Source organism: Balaenoptera musculus, chromosome 16 (genome assembly GCF_009873245.2).
Source record: "Balaenoptera musculus isolate JJ_BM4_2016_0621 chromosome 16, mBalMus1.pri.v3, whole genome shotgun sequence".
NCBI lineage: Eukaryota > Metazoa > Chordata > Mammalia > Artiodactyla > Balaenopteridae > Balaenoptera > Balaenoptera musculus.
This window is the reverse complement of record NC_045800.1, coordinates 26,312,416-26,332,922: the sequence shown is the minus strand read 5'-3', so window position 1 is coordinate 26,332,922 and position 20,507 is coordinate 26,312,416. Positions and strand designations below refer to the sequence as shown.

At 49.9% G+C, this 20,507-nt stretch overlaps 1 protein-coding gene across 9 annotated transcripts in view; it reads left to right on the top strand.

The window, feature by feature from the left end:
- Positions 1-14,919, top strand: part of WBP1L (WW domain binding protein 1 like) — a 59,119-nt gene extending 44,200 nt beyond the window's left edge. For 5 of the 9 annotated variants that reach the window (XM_036828325.1, XM_036828328.1, XM_036828327.1 and 2 more), the window contains 3 exons: positions 1,240-1,342; positions 9,650-9,811; positions 11,238-14,919. In XM_036828325.1, coding sequence (XP_036684220.1) covers positions 1,240-1,342; positions 9,650-9,811; positions 11,238-11,974 — 1,002 coding nt within the window. In that variant the 3' untranslated portion in view covers positions 11,975-14,919. Of the gene's footprint in view, positions 1-1,239; positions 1,343-5,288; positions 5,330-9,649; positions 9,812-11,237 lie in introns of all 9 variants that reach the window. The other 4 variants (XM_036828331.1, XM_036828333.1, XM_036828332.1 and 1 more) reach the window with 1 other exon arrangement.
- The last annotated feature ends 5,588 nt before the right edge of the window (positions 14,920-20,507 follow it).

Here is a 20,507-nt window from a genome sequence, read left to right as displayed (position 1 = left end):
GTTACTTCTTTAGAATAAAGAAATGTTGAAAGCCAGATCTTCTAGGTCTCATCATATGCATTGTGACCCAGAGGACATTTGAGGCTGAAGTTTAGGTTAGCCGGTGGGGTATTTCATATCTTAACTACAAAATATAAAAAAAACCTTTCCACCTCCATCCCTCTCCACCAGTGCTGTGAATAGAATTTGGCAAAATGCTAGATGGTTACTCAGCGGTGCCCTTTCTGTAGCTGTCCCTGACAAGGGACAGTGTGAATCCTAGATCCAGTCAAGATTATTAAGAGATCATTTGGTAAGCAAAAAAAGATCTAGCAAATTGAAATTGGACTAGGTCACCTGAGCAAGTCACCCCTTTTCTTTTTTTTAATTTTATTTATTTATTTATTTATCCATTTATGGCTGTGTTGGGTCTTCGCCTCTGTGCGAGGGCCCTCTCCAGCTGCGGCAAGTGGGGGCCACTCCTCATCGCGGCGCGCGGGCCTCTCACTATCGCGGTCTCTCCTGTTGCCGAGCACAGGCTCCAGACGCGCAGGCCCAGCAACCGTGGCCCACGGGCCTAGTCGCTCCGCGGCATGTGGGATCTTCCCAGACCAGGGCTCGAACCCGTGTCCCCTGCATTGGCAGGCAGATTCTCAACCACTGCACCACCAGGGAAGCCCCACCCCTTTTCTTAAGATTGAAAGAATTTTAGTAGCAAGATTTTTAGCCTTCTTTTGAATCACACTGTAATTAACCTTGGAGATATGTGTTCTGAAGGGAAGATGGACTGACTGACCAGATGCCAATCCTAGAATACGTGCTGCCTTCATTATTCTGGGAACTTTCACAGAGAAACGGATTTATTTAAAATATACAGCCTATTACAGGAGAATCACCGCCTTCTTACTGGCTGAGTTTAGCACCAGAACGTGGAGTGTTTCTGCTTAGATATAAAGAAAGCAAGGAGAACTCTGCTCTTTACCAGTCGGCTTTGTGTACTGAATCCTCTTCCCCCTTTAATAAACCATATTATTTTTCTTAACTCTGCTGTTGTTGTGTGGTTCTTTCTTTCTTTCTTTCTCTCTCCCTCCCTCCCTCCCTCCCTCCCTCCCTTTCTCTCTTTCTTTTCTTTCAGTAAACATTGGTACAAACCATTTTGGTGGAAGGTGGGCAGGCGATCAGTAAGAGGAGGATGAGAAGAAAAGTAGTGTTTAAAAGCTATAATTTAATATGCTACAGTGTTTTTTTTATTTCTTTTAGGATAAGGAAACCTGCGTGGGTACCAACAATCAAAGCTACATCTGTGACACAGGACACTGCTGTGGACAGTCTCAGTGCTGCAACTACTACTATGAACTCTGGTGTAAGTCCTTGCCTGAGGATGTCTTGGCATCCCAGGGTCTCGGTTACCGCCTCTGCTCATTGGGAAGCCATAGCCTGGTCAGCCCTTTTCTTATTCTCTTGGTGGCAGTGTTGGTGAGCAGAATCTGCTTCCAGGTTCTAGAAGCGGTCTCTCTGTAGAGGAGGAGAGCTCTGGTGCTCTTCGGACACCATGCGCTAAAGACTGGAGAACATGGTCTGAGACTTCTTAAGAAGCTGCGGTTAGCAGGTCTGCTGCAGAATCTCCTGAATGGGGTTCTCTTTGATGCCCTCTCCAGGGTGTGCCGAGCAGTGACAACAACTTACATCCTCTCATGGGCCAGCCCAGGTGCCCAGGCTCGCCATCTTTGCAAAGAGAGGTTTGCAGCAGCCAAGCTGTTGTGAATGCTGTAATGCCATTTTCTTGTAAGAAGCACCAAGGCTTCCAGAATTCCCCAGAGATCGTCAAGGAGCTGCCTCTGTTTCTGAGGGTCTATCTCAAAGGGATAATCTTTCCCTAGGTCCTTGCCGACAGAGCCCTCCTGGAGAGAAGGAGTCTAGAGGTTCAGCCCCTTTTCTTCCTTCCCCAGATCACAAACTGAAGTGTCTAGAGGCTTCTCCAGTCTACCTAACCTGTTGCTGTCAGCTCAGTGCCATGTGGAGACAATCCTCGTCTTGCCACTGCTTGGTGGCAGCCAGGATCGCTTGCACCTTCCAGAGTTGCACAAGGGTGGTGACATTGCTGTGGTCTTCAGGGAGTGACCCAGGCTTGGAGAGTTTACTAAAGCCCTTTGTACTCTAATCTTCTTGGAACTCAGACGAGACACTGTAGGATGCCAGACAAAGAAGGGGAGGATGTGAGGGTCCTAAGGGCAGAGAGTTGCCAGGTGACCAGCGTGCAGTGGTTCTCGTAACTGTCTGTTGCTAGAGGAAACGGTAGACTGTTTCCCCAGAGAATTCTAAGTCCCCATCACTCCCTCCGTTTGGAAACAAACTTTGTGCTTGCTGGTCAACCATGTCCTTACCATCACCACCATCTCTTCCCTTTTCCCCCTTCTCCTTTCTGATCTCCCCATTCCCCCCCCCCCCACATCAGTGGTATGGTCAGAAAGCAGCTAGAAGGGCTATTGTTTGAAATGGAAAGGAAATTAGACTCTTGGCTGGGAAGCCTCTCCCTCTAAATGCAAATGGATCTTGCAGCCAGTGGGAGTGGGTCCTACAGACAGGACCTCTCCTCACTCTTGTCCTTCCCTTTTGAGGACTGGCTCAGGGCTGGTTAAGGGCAGACTCCTCCCCAAGGAGAGAACAGGGTTCAAGATGTCCCCACCAGTCCTGCAAGTATTATATAAGCAGCAGCAAAGGCAGGCCTGGAGTTGTTGGTGCTATTTTAGAAGGGGAGGGGCTGAGGGACTCACTAGAGAAACACAAAGTGCCAGGCAGGTGGACAGACTGTGTTTAAATGTTTCAAAATGCAGATAACCACAGGGCTCAAATTCTCCCTCCCACCCCTTGTTAAAACAAAAGTTGAAGCTGGGCTGCCAAAAAGCCACAGAGCTGCAGCTTGTTTTTCTGGGGCCCGGCCCAGGCGGCATCAGTTGCGGAAAGAATGGAGTTGCTGATGGCCCCCATCTCAGATTGACAGAGCCTCCTGGGCTGTTGGCAGAGCAGACTCAGTAGCCACCAGAATTGGGTCACCAAAGCCAGGGCTGGGGGTGGGGCGGCTGGGACAGGGCGACCCAGGTGGCAGGGTGGCAGGCAGTCTGGGAACCAGGCACTTCGTCCCGAGGGCCTGAAGAAAGCCAGGGGAAGAGCTGCACGGTGGCTCATCACCTCTCCAGTTGTGGTCAGCCGGGGAAAGGAGAAGGCCAGACGGAGACCAGAGTCTGGACGGGGAGGAAAGACTCACCCCTGTACAAGTTGGCCCATGCTTCCCAAACTCTGGGGGGACGGAGACTGTAAAAGCCAAACTTCCTCTTGTCTGTGCCCAGAAATGGCTTTTTGGTCCGAAGATGCCCAGTGAGCGTTCCGCCCCTCTCGGAATTCTTTGGTTTTCCTCCTTCTTAGGGGCCTGGCCTCGGCCTGATGTGTAGAGGAGGGAGGTCGAGCGTAGGAATGAGCCCTTTCAGCTCTCATCAGAACTGTGCTTTTTGCGCTTTGAACCCTGTTCCCTCTAACTGCCTCTGAACTTTGCCTGAAATGTGAAGGTAATGGGCTTTGCATTATTCTTTTTGTCTCTTTCCTTTGTAAGGAAAAAAATCTCAGCCAGGAAATCCTTGGCAGGGTTTTTGTCAAAGTACCTCTTTAACCATAGTTGCCTACAGGGAAGGCCTCACGGAAAAACAAATGCCATTTCCGCCAACCCTCATACCACTACTTAGCTGAATTTTCCTGTGTGCTGAGGACTGTCTCAAACACACACACACACATACACACACACAGCCCACTTTACACAGACACACAAGCACACACAGACCTTAAGCTTCAGCCAGCGCCCTTACTCCCGTGTCTTTTCAGTCTCTTGTAACGTTAAGCCAGGGGTCATTCCTGGGTCTGCATCAGTCTGGAAGTGAGGGTCCTGTTTACCACTGCCGTGGCTGAGGCTATAAGAACCTGGCCATTATTATTATTATCATCCCATGCATTTTCACGGCACTTGTACTTTCAGTCATCATTCGATCATCTATTCAGCAAACTCTTATTCCAGTGGTTTCAGACTTTGGCAAGCATCTGCATTTCCTGGAGGGCTTATTAAAGCACGGATTTCTGGGCCCCAGTCCCAGAGTTTTTGATTCAGTAGGTCTGAGGTGGACCTGAGAATTTGCAATTCTAACAAGTTCCTACTGGATGCTGTGGCCTCTTCTGTGTTAGAGCGTGTGGGGAGACAGAATCCTTGCCATCAAGAAGGGAGTCTCTGAGCAGAGAGAGGAGATAAGACAATGTGCCTCACTAGTAATGCAAAATAGAGAGTGGAGTGTACGTGCCAGGACTGCGATGTATGTACCAGGAGAGTTTGCTTTAGCTGGACAGGATTCAGGCAGGCTGCATGGAGGAGGTGGCATTTGAGGTAGGCCTTAAAGGGTGGATAGGATTTAAGCACATGGAGAAGGGTAGAATGACTTCCCAGGCCGAGGAATATCAAACACCATAGGTCAAGGCCTCATGGGAAAGAAGAGAGCATGCATCTCATTAACCTTTCCCCTGTGGCCATGGGGCTGGGCTGTGGGGCTCGCCCAGGGGAGATGAGGGTGCTGACGTGCATAGAACTCTGCCGTGTGCCTGGCACTCATTAAGGTCTTCACACACGTCAGCTCAGCCCGCCCCAAATAAAACCCTGCCAGGTACACATATCCTGTTTCTCAGGACCAGGGGTGTTAAGTAGCCGGTCAGTCGGTCACAGCTGAGTAGTGGGGTCAGTGTGCCTCACACAAAGCTACCCCCTTCCTGAACTCTTCAGTGCCAGGCTGGAAGGGTGGTGGGCCCAGGTCGTGAAAGGTCTCGAATGTGCATGCTTGAGTACTCTGCATACAGATATTAACTCGGTTATCCTCACAATGACCAAGTAGGTAGAAACCATTATTCTTCCCATTTTACAGATGAGGGAAGTAAAGACAAAATGATCAAGGTCACAAAGCTAGGAAATGAAACTTGTCCAGTCTTTCCGATGAAGTTGCAAGTCCTCTAAAGTCTTCATTTCCCAAATTCAGTCCTTTTTCCACAGCGGCAGTGTCAGGAGCTCCTGCTAAGAGCTATCAGGGGCCAGGGAGGTCACCCACCATCCTGTGGGGTAGAAGGAGAGCTAGTTGACAGTATACTTTGGCTTCCTAATGAGGAATTTCCTGCCAGTTGGGGAGTGGTGTTTTCCCAAGTTTATAGTGAGCTCTGGGGCTCATGACTCAGTTCCTACATTGGACTGTGATTGTTTTTAAAAACATGTTTTCCATTTTGCTTAGCATGACAAACGCGCCCCACCATGAGGTCACAGCTTTCAAAGGTCAGTGGGGAATGTAATCTGTGGGTAGGTGTGTGTTTGGGGAGGAGGGCATGCTTCTGTCTTTCTCTGTGTGGCTCTTTCAGTAGGTTTTCCTTTTTAAAACTTTCCTCCTTGTTTGTGAAATCTAGTGAAAAGATCAGAAGTTTGTACAACTCCATAGGTACTAGTCTGGAGGGTCCCCCTTTTAAAGCTGATGGGACACGGCTTTGACTAGAATAGCTGCCAATAGCATCCGTTTTGTGAGGGTCAAACCAAGAATGCCTTCTGTCTTCCCACATTAACTCCATCAAGTTGGACCAGTCCTTAGGGGCCTTTTCTGGACCTGTGCTAATGCCTCATTACCCCACTAGTTCCCTTCTGCCCCCAAGTTAGTTTTCTCCTAGTTTTGATCCACACTATCACTTTGTGATACTATATTAGAAATGCAAAACTCAGTTTGAGATTTTATATCACGTCATATAAGTGGTACGTGGTAGGGAGAGTTTTTCTACCCATGATACCACATGAACAGAAGCAGCTGATGGAATTTCAGTAAACATGTGTTTTCTGGTGCTGTTCGATATAACTGGGGTAACTCTGCCAAGGGCATGCCTTCCACTTGTCTCATTTCTTCCCCCAGCCTCCTCCTACCCTGCCTCATATCTCCTTAAAAAAAAAAAAAAAAAGACCTCTTTTTCTATTATACTTCTAGTTCAATAGAACTCAGGCTTTTTCTGGAATAAGGATTCTCTTAAGAATCTGATGAACATTTTAAATCCTTTCCCCCAGGAAAACCTATAAAGATACTGCATCAGTCAGGATAGGCGAGAGGTTATGCTCAGTAATAAGTCCAAACTCCTAGTGGCCCTAAAACAACAGGTTTATTACTCACACTATATGTCCATCACAGGTTGGATGAGAGCTTTGTTCCTACTTCTTTATCCCCTGGGGCCAGACTGACCCTGAAGTCACTATCTGGAATGTTATGGCTTGCCATGGCAGAAGGGAGACTAACAGAGGGTCTCACATCAGCAAGAAATGTTCTGGCCTCTAAGTGACATCTGTCACTTCCAATCTCAATTTATTAGTTAGAAGCTGCCTCAAAGTGTCACAATCATAATGGCGCCAGGATGTTCAAGCCTACCCACATGCCAGAAAGGGGGAGAACCAGAAATATGTGGCCAACATAAAAACCAGTGCCTGAGATATTTCTTATTAAAAGCCTATTATAGGGCTTCCCTGGTGGTGCAGTGGTTGAGAATCCACCTGCCAGTGCAGGGAACATGGGTTCGAGCCCTGGTCTGGGAAGATCCCACATGCTGCAGAGCAGCTAAGCCCGAGCGCCACAGCTACTGAGCCTGCGCTCTAGAGCCCGCGAGCCACAACTACTGAGCCCGTGTGCCACAGCTACTGAAGCCCGCACGCCTAGAGACTGTGCTCCACAACAAGAGAAGCCACTGCAATGAGAAGCTCGCGCACCGCAGCGAAGAGTAGCCCCTGTTTGCTGCAACTAAAAAGAAAGCCCACGCGCAGCAATGAAGACCCAACGCAGCAAAAAATAAATAAATAAATAACTTAATTTTTTTTAAAAGCCCATCATAATATAGCTGAGAAGTTTTGCCTTAGATCATATATATTGCAGCATTAAGGTTAAAAGTTAATTTACCTTTAGGTAAGAAACAGTTGAAGAAATGACTTGGGAGGTAAAAAATTGCAGAGTTTGTTGCTGATTATCTCATGGGAGAATGTACTTTGAAAATTATAAAGTAACACAGAAGTATAAAGGATTGTGAGATGATGCTGGGTAGTATAAAAAAGTGGTTAGCCCAGAATCTTTTAGACTTGACTCTAAAATACGCTTGGAGCCAGGCTCTTCAGCAGAATGCATTGTGCTTATTTGTGCCGCTTCCTTCGGGTGTGACCCCACCCCAGGAGGCGTAGGGGCTGGAGGAGATGTTACAGGACCACAGCGGGAAGCCAGTTCACTCCCAGAGCTCCTTTCTGGACTCAGAACCATTCCCTGAGGGCTCCTCTTACAGTGTCCAGTCTCCAGTTGGCGAGCATTGGAAGGAGAGAAGTGCAAGTTAAGTTAAGCAAATGTCAGCAGCGACTCCGGGAAGGACCACAAGGGAGACTTCTGACTTCAACTTACATTTATGAACTCTGGTTAGGAACGGGGTTTTTCTGTCTGCTGATGGGAAATGGGGAAGAGATTCTCTGCCCATTGTCCTCCACCTGCTCTCCCGTTGCTAGACCTCAGCAGAAGGTTCAGTTGAACACCGACACGTGCTGAAAACACAAAGGTGTTACACAGTGGTGTTGCCAGCCTGCCAGGGCTGGCAGGCTGTACTGCTATCCTGCCTTACCCCGTAGGGGTGGCTCTGTGGGGAGATTCAGCCCGGACACCCCTGGGGGACAGAAGGAAACACCCTGGGTGTTGCTAGAGGCCACACCCTAAATGTCAGTGGGATCTTTCAGAATATTGTGTTCTGGTACAAACAGGAAAAAAAATCAGGGGTTTATTCATTTACAAATCTGTTTGCTGGGAGAGGGAGGCTCTTTTTTTTTTTTTTTTAAATGAAATTAACTCATTCTGACAAGAGATGTAGAAATACTTACATTCTAAACACAAATTTATAATTACAAAGCAGACAATAAAAAATATACATAACGTTTGTAATGGGAAAAACTTGAAGTTCTTCAGGAATAGAGAACAAATGAAAAATAATATAATCTATTCTCATTTAATAAAAACTCACCTTAAAATTATTCCTCAGATTATTTTTTTATTGAGAAAAAATATTCTTTTTATTTCAAAGAAGTACATGTTCATCTGATCGGCAATAAGCAAAAAACAAGAGCTGGTACCAGAAAATCTGCTGTCCTATTGTCCAGGAATAACCTCATGACTAACTTCCTGATCATCCCTCTGGACATTTATATATATTTTTTCTTAAGCAAAAATTGGGGTCATATTTTATGCTGTTTCATAATCTGCTTTTTTTTTTCATTTAATATTAGAAACATCTTTGTATGTCAAATATAGTATTCTGTGAATAAGTTTTTAATGATTCATATCATTTCATTGTATGAAGACATTCCCAGAGGAATTTTAAAACCTATTCAGAAATATGTTAATTTTTTTTAAAGCCAGCAAAAATAAAATTAGTCACAGATATTTTTAAGTTTTAACTTACTTTGTTTCCAGTTTTATAATTTGAAAGAAGAAAAATAATTGGGTGAAGAAAATTAAAATTTCTTCTCATAATCCCATGACTTAAAATGTCACTATTTTTTCCTTCCAGTCTTTTTTCCCCCTCTCTATCTCTATATTTTTTAAAGCAAAATTGCTCATTCATTAAAAAAAAAAAGTTAGAAGCCTTTTCTGTATACATGTGAAGATTGAAGAGGGGGTCTTATACTGGAGTTTGCCAGGGTTCTCTGTGTATGATCCAAGAGAACACAGTGGGAAATGAGAAGAAACAACCTGCCTGGGGAAGAGGACGGTAGGCTTCTCCCCTGCTCCTTTACCCCTTTCTGGAGCCAGGAGGAAGAAGGGGAGGCCTCTGATGGTCCCGAGTCTAATGCAGCTGCAGGCCAAAGCGAGGTGGGAGTGGATTGTTTGTGATGGTGGGAGATGGAATTGTACCGGATTATGTCAAGAGCAGAGGAAGTTGTTTACACTCTCCAGGGAAGAAATGGTCCTGAGGAAATTAGAATTTTTCCACCTCTAACTTCAGTGACTCTTGTGTGACGGAGGCGACATGGTAGAGGAAAAAATTTTATCAGGTAGCCCCTCCGAGGCCCCCTGCAACCGCTCATCTGCTGAGATGTGGGGATTCTGAGGGGCTCTTCGCTCTTGGTGGGGAGCCTGGGAGCCGTCCTTGTGGGCTTGAGCAGGGCGGGAGTGGGGAGGTAGGCCCCAAGAGAGGCTGAAGCATTTTCTCAGAGATCTCTTAAGATAGGAAGGGCACACTGTCCTAAAAGGTAAGCATACTTAATGCCCCCCAAACCTAAAATATGGGAGGACCAGCAGTGCTGCACAGGTGCCTTGGCATTCTTCCCTTCCCCCAGGAGCCCTGGAGGTGCCCCGGAGTGAGTGACCTCTTTTACGGTCACCATTCTTACATTTCTGCCCTCTTCCGCCCCACGTGTCTTTCACTCTGGTACAAACATGAAAATTGATCACAGGTTCTAAATGTAACTTCACCAGGCAAGGGCCAACAGTGCCAGCCTCGACCAGGCGCGCAGTGTCCCTGGGCCTCCTTGTGCCGAGAGCAGCCCCTCCAGCTGGCATTCATGGTGTGCCCACGCCTCTCTGTCTCGCCTCCCTGCCCCCAGGGTTCTGGCTCGTGTGGACCATCATCATCATCCTGAGCTGCTGCTGCGTGTGCCACCACCGCCGAGCCAAGCACCGCCTTCAGGCCCAACAGCGGCAACATGAAATCAACCTGATCGCCTACCGGGAAGCCCACAATTACTCAGCGCTGCCATTTTATTTCAGTACGTACACCAAACCCCACCCTCGGGGCCCAGGACACATAGACTGTGGGCACAGGGGGTTGGCCTCCTTGTCCCGCACAGAGCAGGGTCTCACAAGCGTGGGAACAAGGGGGTGCGCACCTTTAGCGCCGAGGAGCCAGTGCTGTGGATGCAGCCCCTGGCAGCCACTGGGCCGCTCCAGTCCACACCAGCTGGGTTCTGACTACATCTCCGCTCCTTTAGTTTAGGCAGATTTTTTTAGGCAGGTGGTGGTATGGTGTATGATGTGAATGAATTGAGATTTAGAGGTCAGTGGCCTGAAATCCCCCCATTTTGCTTCCTGCCGTGTGCTATGCTTGAACAGAGGCTGCTACAAAAGGGGCAGCGGTGGTGGGTAGTAGCACTGGGACTTCCTGAGAACCAAGAAACTCGGTGACTCACTGAAGGGCACACTCACCTGACTTCCCTGGGGTTCCTTTTTTTTTTTTTTTTTTTCCATGCTGTGGGATCTTAGTTCCCTGACCAGGGATTGAACCCGGGCCCTTGTCAGTGAGAACGCCAAGTCCTAACCACTGGACCACCAGGGAAGCCCCTCCCTGGGGTTCCTTACACTCACTGATCTCTCGAGTGGTCGGTGGAGGCCCAGAAGTGCAGCCTGTCCAAAGCCATTCTGCAGTGTGTTCTACAGACTAAAGTAGTCATAAATTTGGAATTCCACACCTAGAAGAGTTAAGTGCTTAGCACAGTGCCTGGCATATAGTAAGTGCTCAATAAATGCTAGCAATTACTGTTATAATTAGATCATCTGTGCCTCAAAACAAAAGATAACTCCCCTGGCATGTTCTTAACAAGCCTTGTTGATGACAGGCCCCTCGCCCTTTACTGGTAAGCGACCCGCTCTCGATGCGAATCAGGATGAGGTTTGGTGTGTATTTCCAGACCACCTCTTGCCACACTAGGGTGAGAGGCAACACAGTTTTCCAGCTTCCCAGAAAAAGGCTCTCTTCATGATATACATCTGGAAAGTCTTAACTTAGGGTCTCTGACCCTGAGGCCTATGGGATGCAGATGGAGGACACAGTCTGAGCTAGAAACATGAGACTTGCGTGCATGTGGAAAACAGGTCCCTTCCAGGCAGAACTCTCTTGGCCATTCACCACATTTGCTGAACCCTCTGCTTTAACTCCAGACAAGCAGAAGTCCTTGCCTGTGAAGCAGCTTTAGGAGCTCTCAGATTTCCAGAAGCTAGAATCTGTCACTCCCAATCTGCCCCCCTTTCTCTGCAAAGTTGTTCACAGCCCTGTGCCCTGCCTGCACCTGAGAGCTGTAGCCGTCCCTCGGTGGGTATGCTGGGGGTGGGACGAGACGTATGCTTAGTGTGAGCCTGCAGTCTGTCCTAGAACAATTGCCAGTGCAGTAATTTCTCCTCCCTACCTCCCCATTTTAGGGTTTTTGCCAAACTATTTACTACCTCCTTATGAGGAAGTGGTGAACCGACCTCCAACTCCTCCCCCACCATACAGTGCCTTCCAGCTCCAGCAGCAGCTGCCTGCGCAGTGTGGCCCTACAGGCGGCAGCCCCCCGGGCGCCGACCCCACCAGGGGCTCCCAGGGGGCTCAGAGCAGCCCCTTGTCCGGGCCCAGCAGAAGCAGCACGCGACCCCCGAGCATCGCTGACCCTGAGCCCTCCGACGTGCCAGCAGACCCAGCAGCCACCAAAGCCCCCGGGATGGAGACCAGCGGCTCTGTGGCCGGCCTGGGGGAGGTGGACCCTGGGGCCTTCCTGGACAAGGATTCCGAATGTAAGGAGGAGCTGCTGAAAGAGTACAGCTCCGAGCAGGGCGGCGCCCTCCCTGACAGCAAAGACAAGACGCCCGGCAGACATCGCCGCTTCACAGGTGACTCGGGCATCGAGGTGTGTGTGTGCAACCGGGGCCACCACGATGACGACCTCAAAGAGTTCAACGCGCTCATCGACGATGCTCTGGACGGGCCCCTGGACTTCTGCGACAGCTGCCACGTGCGGCCCCCTGGCGACGAGGAGGAAGGGCTCTGCCAGCCCTCCGAGGAGCAGGCCCGGGAGCCAGGGCACCCTCACCTGCCGCGGCTGCCTGCCTGCCTGCTGCTGAACACCATCAACGAGCAGGACTCCCCAAACTCCCAGAGCAGCAGCTCCCCCAGCTAGAGCAGGCCCTGCCTGCGCCCGAGAACTTGGCGACACAACCAGGGTAGGGGAGAACCATGAGAGAAGCATTAAGTGACTGTGTTCCTTTTTTTTTTTTTTTTTTCCCCTCTGCTCCTGCGTTTTCCTGCATCTCCAGGTACAGTTTGGGGTGTGGGTGCCTCGCCCCCCCATAGATACACAGTGTCACGGAGGGCCGAGAAGTTGTCCCGTGACTCATTCCTCATACCCCACCCCGTTGTTCCCCTTTACCTCTTTTCAAGTCACGTGTCACTACCTGCTTGGGTCAGAGAGATGCGCGTTTCAGAAGCCCCCAAGGAGGGGATGAGACTGTGCCTTGAGGTGACTCTTGGTGATGGAGTGGATTCATGTTCTGGTGTGAGTTGATGAGAACCTCGCCGCGTCTCAGTCTCAGAGAGGTGGCAGGTCTCAGCCCTGGGTGAAGCCCCAGTGGTCCGGGGATTGTCGCCCCTCACTGCCAGTGTCTCCGGAGCCGGAATTGGGCTCCTCCTGTGGGAGGATGAGAGCTGACCGGCGGTCGCGTGGCGGGTTGGTAAAGGGCTTGTGCTCTCAAATTCCAGGTGACGAGATCGAGGTGGCACGATGCATCCTGGAGGGGCCCCTTCCCAGCAGGTTCTGGCTGGCCGCGGACTGGTTCAAGTGTGGAAGATTACACCTGCCTTCTCTTTGGTTTTTTTCTTTTAAAAAAAACCAACAACAACAGAAGTGAGCTGAAAATAAGAACTTGACCAGTAGGCAGGCAAGAATTCTGTTTTGGAAAAGGAAAATTTGTGGCTTTTTCCCAACTTGGCCTTCAAAGAGTCCTGGCTACAGTTGAGCCAGAAGGAGATGTTTCGTGTGCAGGCTTGGGTGGGAGCTGTCTCTGGAACTTCTGCGGGTGAGCAGGAGGCCCTGCGCTGTGGCAGCGGATAGAGGTGCAGCTTTCCGCATCTCTGCCGTTTGATCTGTGCCCACAGGTGATCAGTACCCTCCCCCGTCCCAAGCACACGTCTGCCGGCCTTCACGTCTCACTGTTCTCTGTGAACAAATGAGGAGGCTGTGGGACCTGAGAAAGGGCGGTCCCGCAGCCTGACTCTCTCACACAGTATTTTCTCTAGATTCTGAGTAAGCTGTTTTGTTTATTTGTTTGTTTTTCCAAACTGACCATTTGGAAAAAATGCCTTGGTTATCTGTGGTTTTTGTGCCCTTTCCCTGCTCTGCCCCGCCTTGAGTGGGGTAACTAATTTTTGTAGCCTATGTCAAGTGTCTAAGTGGCCCAGGTAGGAGGGTGAAGGCAGCCATCCTGAAGGACCACAGGATCCTTATTATTGTAGTTTGGCTTCAAAAACCAGTTGAGCTTTGATAGGAATAATCTGAATGGAGAAAGCAAACTGCTGAAACTAACATTCCCTGTCCAGCCCTGTTCATATGAAGAGTTTGGTTCTTCCCCCACTCTTGAACAATGACATTCAGACTAGGCATTGATGTTATGGTAAGAAAGGAAGGTATATATATGTATATATATATGAATACACACGTATATATGTGTATGTGTGTATATATGTATATACACACACACACACACAAAATAGACAAATCCAAGGCTGTGAGGTGAACGAGTGTCTGAGTTTGGAGTCCACAAAACCAAAATCCATGTTGAACAAAGTGCAGTCCGTATACAGTGACTTTTTGGATAACCTGTGTGTGTCTGTCCGTTGTGTGTGAGCCCCCAGCCCTGTTTTCCTGTGAATACGCTTTGAACGGCAGCCACTCTGCTCACGTTACCCACACGTTTGGAGCAGGCGCGGCCCTCTCAAGGTAATTTATTTTACGCATTTACTGTTTACTGAGCAAATGTCTGACTGTGCACTTGGGTGAACTCAGCAGCGCTGTCGGCGGCAGTCCCCACGTTTGCCAGAGATACTGTGCTCCAAATAGAGGTTTTACTCTACCCATCACTGCAATTTGCACATTGCTCCGTGGACACTCAGAGGCCTGTGTTCTGCTCCCTGTAAACGGAAACGTGCTCTGAGCCTGTCTGCCTCCCTCGGCTGCTCCTGGCCCTCGGCGTCAGCCCCCGGGGGTGTCCACAGCCGCTCGGACAGAAGGCCAGGGTGGAACCTCAGACAGAAGCTGGACTGGATCTTCAGTGTCAAGCTCGGACTGGCTGTGGCCCAGACGTCAACCCTGCCCGGAATTGCCAGGAGGGTTTGGCGGCCACCACAGTGCCATAGGGCTTACCTCCCTCTGCTGAGGTCCAGCGCGTGGCCGGTGTGTGGCGAGAGTGGGCAGAAGTGTGCCACAGCCCTCAGATGCCTTTCCTGCCACCTTTTGGTTTTTGTTTTTTGTTTTTGTCTCAAACAACTCACTGAAGTGTCTCAAAGGAGATCAAGTTTTACCAAAATGAACCCTGCTTGAGTTAACTGGTCGAAGGGATGGATTCTGGCCCTCTCAGGATTCCTTCTCCAGTCAGAGTAGGGAACTGGTCCACGTGTTTACTGCTGGGTTCACTGCAGCATCCAACCCAGAAGGCACGAGAAGAAGAAAACGCAACGGGTGGAGCTGGGCTTGAGTCCAGCGTCACAGTCTGGCCCCTGCTACATGAGGCTGCCCCGCGTGACGCAAGACGCAAGTAGGGAGCTGAAGGACTCGTGAGGGGGCCGGGGAGACTTGAGGGAGTCTGGTGTTCCAGGTGAACGAGAAGAAAGTGGTTGGTCGAGGGTTTGGTGCTACAGTCGGAAGATTTGCAAATGCTAACACATTCCCGTGTGAGGCACATCACCTTTTGTCAGTTATTGTGAATATGTGTATTTTAAGCAATAAGATTCAGCTGGTCAGACTTTTCTGGGCAGTCTTGGTGACGCATTTCCTGTGCTGTGATTGTTCTGAAGACGGAGTGGCTCTAACCACTGTGAGAAGCCCAAATAAAATCGATCCCCGAAACTCGACTGCTCTTTTTCCTCACAGCGCTTGTTCCTTTTTCCTCCTCAGACTTCAGGGAGTTGCACCTCGAGATTCCTCACTGCAAGTGCTCTTCCCTTCTCCCCACAGAGGCTGAGAGAAGTTGAGGACAGGCTCCTGGGCCGAGGGCAAGCTGGGTAATGGCTGCCGAGGGCACTCTCTGTCCTGAGGCATTTCCACCCAAACCCTCTCTCTGCCAAGATAATATTTCCGAGTACTTTGTAAAGTCCCACAGACAGGTTAAAATCAGAGCCCGCAAAACAGAAACAAGTTTTGTCAGAGACTCCAAAGCTAAGACATGACATTTAAAAGGAAGCAAGCCCTCCTGGAGATCTCTTCTATTGATAAGATAGAATTGTGGATCGGCCCTTGGCCTCGGAATTTAACACACGAAATACTTGTTTTGGAGTCCCCTCTTGGTGCCCAGTACTGTGCTGGATGCTGAGGAGAATGTGGGAGAAATGTGTAAAACAAGGCCCCTGCCCTCTAGAAGTTAAATTATAATGGAGAGGACAAAACAAACTCATGTGAAATAGCTAACTGGCAATGTGAGGCGGGTTGAGACGAAGTGAGCAGTACTGTTTCAGAGAAGCTTGAGGAGTCGGGGGTGGCAGTTTAGGGCTTGCATTCCAGGCAGGCGCCTCAGAACTGATTTTTAGGTGATGCGGGAGCCACCGGTGTGCCAACATCTGCCATCGTGGGCCCGTGAGCCTTTCCTAAGACTCATTGTCATTTTAGCCTCTGCTTAAGACTGTTCTCTTAACACTTTGAGTCAGGTGTTAGGTCCCCGCTCCAAGGCTGTGGGAAGGAGCAGCTTTCTGCCCCCACCCAGCAAGACTTCTCTTTGGGCCGCATGCAGGTGGGCAAAGCAGAATGATGAGCATCCTCAGAACCCTCCCGTGAGGAGTTCTTGCCTCCCCAGGTGGAGCGCTCACTGATGGGCCAGCAGTGGATGCTGGCAGAAAGCATTGTCTTCTCTAGCCCTTGGGTTTGCCCAGCAGTCAGCCCTGTGGTGTCTGAGAGTCCAGTGTAAGCCAGGTGTGCGCCCACCCCCATCTGACCCTGGGCCAGAGGACACAGCCCCGGCCCTTCAGTGACTCCAGTGGGATGGTTTCTGCCTAGTTCCTTCTAAACTGTTGGGCTCCTCTAGGCAACCCTAGGGGAGCCATATTAGCATCTAGAAAGACAGTTCTGATCTAAAGCCACAGGAAAGAACTGGCAGAGTACCTCATTCTTACCTTCTTTAAGCTAATGTCTGAGTGGCACAAAAACAAAATGGTACAACTCTTACGAGCTGCATACCAGAGGCTGTACGTGTACGCTTACTGCCTAGGTCTATAGGGCCCACCCCAGGCTCCTGGGTCACTGAGTTCCTGATTTCTCGAACAAGGTACAGCATTTGCTGTCTCTACTGCCCCAGGTGACCAGGTTCAGGTGGAGACAGTACTAATGCCTTGAAGCACGAAACAGTAGCTTTGATGAACAGGAATTTCAAGAAACTCCCCCTTCTCCAGTTTCCTCTATTTTCAGCCAGGGGGCAAAAACCAAGGTTTAACTCAGGAGAAGGAGCAGGAAGTGGGTTTGGCTGACTGTTGACTGAACCTGCTGGAAACTTGAACCTGCTGGGAAGGGTAGTGGGTCTTGGGAGGTGTTTGGGATGCAGTTTCCAGCTGGGACAAGTGGCTGGCCTTACTTAAGAGCTGAGCATTTATGGAGCACCTACTGTGTGCCAAGTGTTGGGGATGCAGATATGCCTTAGACCTGGCCCCTCTTCAGAAGAGCTAATAATGCTCTAGTGAGGAAGAAGGGCACATGAATGGTTTTAGTAGCGCCTGGTAAATACCACGAGGCATGTGTGTACAGGATGCTGTGGAAGAGAATGTAGCCCACCTGTGGGTTCAGGGCAGTCTTCCTGGAGCAGGGACTTCTAAACTGAGCTTGCCAGGTGGAGAAAGGTGTAAAGGGAATTCCAGGCAAACGTTTGATTGGCAGATTATTGAGTGCCTACTGTGTGAGAAGGACAAAAAAAGCATAGGATGCCTAAAACAGGAGAGTGCGGTGTCATGTCTAAAGCTTTGAGCAATTTAATCCCTCTAGGTAACTGCATTCTGGGAAGTGACAGGAGATGAAGCTGGAGAGGTAAGCTGATAGTAAAAAGATTTTAATTTGTCCTTATTTTATTTATTGACTGTTTATATAACACCAGGTCTCGTATACGCATCTTACCTACGTTTTCTCATTTTAGCCTCAAAGCAGCCCTCTGAAGTATGGACTGTAATTATTCCCGCTTTATTAATGGGGATGAAGCATTCAGAGGAGTTAATTAACTAGTCCAAGGTCACACAGCTGGTGGAGCTGTGGTAGAGCCAAGGATTAGAACCCACATCTGTTGACTCCAAAGCCCATGCAATTAACTAGTTGGCTAGACTAGTGAAGAGTTGTACGGTTGGTGCTCACAAGCCACGTGAAGAACTTTTAATTTCTTTTCAAAGGTGAGAGGGAACCAGAGAAGGGTACGCTGAGCAGGGGAGTAACGTGGTGGCAGGTAAAGCAGACACTGTTTTCTCAGGAGCTGTTGTACTTTATCCCCTCTTCACCCCTCTCCCCTTGCCTCGTCATAAGCCCCCCAGAGACCCCACACCCAGCCAGCTGTTACCTACCAGAGCCCCTCAGTGCTGGAATGGCAGGCGGTACCTGCTTCAGATCAGTGTTAACCTCCGCAGTGAGGCTGTAACCCCTTGGAAACATTGTAAAATAATGAGTTTTTTGGACCTTCTTTGTGTCTTTTCCTTGCAAGAGTGTTTCGCTCTTCCTCAGAGGAGATTTTTTTAAAAAGAGCTTTTGTGGCTTCTGAGGGGGAGAAGAGGATTTTCGCTTGATCTGAAGTTTCTCCGCACTGTATAAGCCTGCTCCTGACCACAGTTTAACCTTCCACTGCATGTCTTCTCACCAAGGAGTCTCAAGAAACCCAGTCCCACTGGGAAATGTTACAAAGCACCCTGGTGTTGGAACCCTGAAAAGTTTGTCTTTGGGGTCTCCACCCACTTCCCAGCTGCCAGCCTGCCCTGGCTCCGGAGAGAAAGAGGGGGCAGCCGGCAGGGCCATCTGGAGCTGCAAGGGGGGCACCCCTGGTGGTATTGTCCTGCAGATGGACCCATCCGGATATACCTGCTCTCCTTCCTGACCAAGCTGGTGGCCTTTGGGAGGTTTGTGTAAAACCCTTAGAGAGGGACTTATTTTGTGGGTCTGGATATAGGCAATGATAATAAAGCCAGTATTTATCAAGGCACTGAACACGAGATGTAGGTCCATATTTTGTTCTCAGCAGCCCTCTGGGTTGGTGGTGCTATTTCTACACACATCGCAGCCACCCATATTACAGATGAGAAAACTGAGGTTTAAGAAGGCCAAGTAAGTTGCCTACGCTCACTCGGTCTGTAAATGACAGAAAGAAAACTTGCTCCCGCAGCCTGACCTCTCATCTTCTGTAACTCCCAACAGTGTGGAACTCTCCTGCTCACACAGCCCTTTCTACTTTTCATCCTCACCAGAACCTCAGATGATGGCAGCACAGGTGGTAAGTTACCCCACTTTACAAATGAGAAGCTAACAGTGAGCCTAAGATCCAGAGTTAGGAAACTGGGGAGCCTGGGGCCCAGAACCTGGGGCCTCCTCCTGCAGGCCTCTCCCCACCCCTCTCTAGCTTCTGTGATGGGGTTCCTGTCCTGAGATGGGTGTTTATCCCTCTGAGCATGACTGGAGAGAGGGCTCCTCATTTGCTGCAGGCTTTGTGGCCACCAGAGGCCAACCAGAACATTCATGGTGGGAATGTTTACACCACAGTGATCAGCAAACACTACAAATCAAGGCTGTTCCCTACCACCAGCACCAGAGAACTGGTTGTTCAATGTTTATTTACCATTACACCATTGCCCTAGTTAAGGGCAGTCTGAGGCTCAAAAGGTGACTGTTGGGTCTTGATGAAGACCTTTCAGCTTTGCCAGAGATCTGGAATTCCTTCTGCATAAGGAGTTAGAGTTCTTTTACCACTGGACCAATTAGCCAAGTGATTTAGAGCATCTGACTCACTCCTCTTGTGTGTGTAACCTACTTGTCAGGTTGATGTGCAGCCAAAAGAACACAAGAGGGCTCAGTCTTGAATTCCAGAGATGCAGGGGTGGCAGCATCCCTGGGGGTCACCACACCCATTTGCAGCCCAGGCAGGCGCTCAAGCGTGTGTGCGATTCCACACCAATGTACAGAAACTGAGGGCTAAAAGGATTTAGGTCGGTAGGAAAAGGCCTTCCAGGCAGGGGAAGGGCAGTTTGGGCAGGAGTCAGAGTTCACGAGGTCATTTCCTGGAAGGATGCTCAGCTTTGTACTCTCCCCAGCCAGACACTCAGGCCCTTCTGCACAGACGCGGAAGACCTGTGAGAGAGCACGCTGGCTCCTCATCCTGCATCACTGAAATCCAGGGTTCTGGTCCCAGCCCTGCTGCTAGGCTGCTGGGTGACTTAGGGCAAGTCACCCCCCACACACCTGCCCCCAGTGGCCCTCAGGTTTCTCATCTTCAAAATGAAGGGTTAGCCTCTCATCTCCCTGCCATTCAATGGTCTGAATCAAGGAGAGTGGATGTTTCCTTCCCAGTTACACTCATGCACTGCTTCTACAGGGGATGTTGTTTATCTGTTCCTCACTAGTCCACAAAATGCCTTTCAGATTCTGAGCAAATCTGGAGAAATTAACTCTCCTCCAGCCGGTCAGCTCCCCTCTGCTCTGAGCTGAGGGTAGCTGGGCTCTAGGCCAGCGAGCAGCTGGTGGGGACAGAGGAACGCAGGAGAAGGAGGGAGCCACCTCCAGTTTAACCCCTTTCTCATCCGCTCACTGTGGTGGCAGCACCTCTCCAGGCTCCCCGTGATGGAGGCTGGGGTCAGCCACAGCTGCCCACCGACTCCTCTGGGCTCTTTAGCAAGGCCTTAGGGTCACGGGCCAGTGAAGGCCAGCACTGAGTTGGGGGGCAGTGGGGAATGGTCAGCTACCCCTGGATTAGCAAAGCTCTTTGAAGGAAGAAGAGGCTGCTGTGGTGGAAAGCCTTGGCCCTCCCTCCTTGCGGGGGCTCCCTTGATTTCTTCTCCCTGGAACTTGGCCAGGCAGAGTCTCAGGCTTGCCCTGCCGGCCCGTCCAGAGTCCTCCTCCAGTCAGAAGGGAAGGACCAGGTCGCTGATGATCTGACCCTGGTCTGGCTGGCGCCAGGGAGCTGGGGTTGAGTCCTCTCTCTAGGCTAAAGGGCAAGGGTCAGTTTCTCCCAGGGCGTCTCAGGACACCTTTCATTTGCGGACTGGCCAGTGGCCAAGGTTTAAAGATGTCGGTTTTAAGATTTGAAGAAGTCTGGGCTCCATTTTCTAGTGAGGCATTTACAGACTTCCTGGGGTTTGGGGGTGGGGAGCAGGGGCAGAGCCTGGGCACTTCAGCGGGAGGCTGCCGTGGAAGCCCTTTCCTTGCGGTGTTTACCCCAGTACAGAATGAGGAAAAGGAGACCTACCAGTCTTTGGGGACCAAGACGAGAGGGATGGGC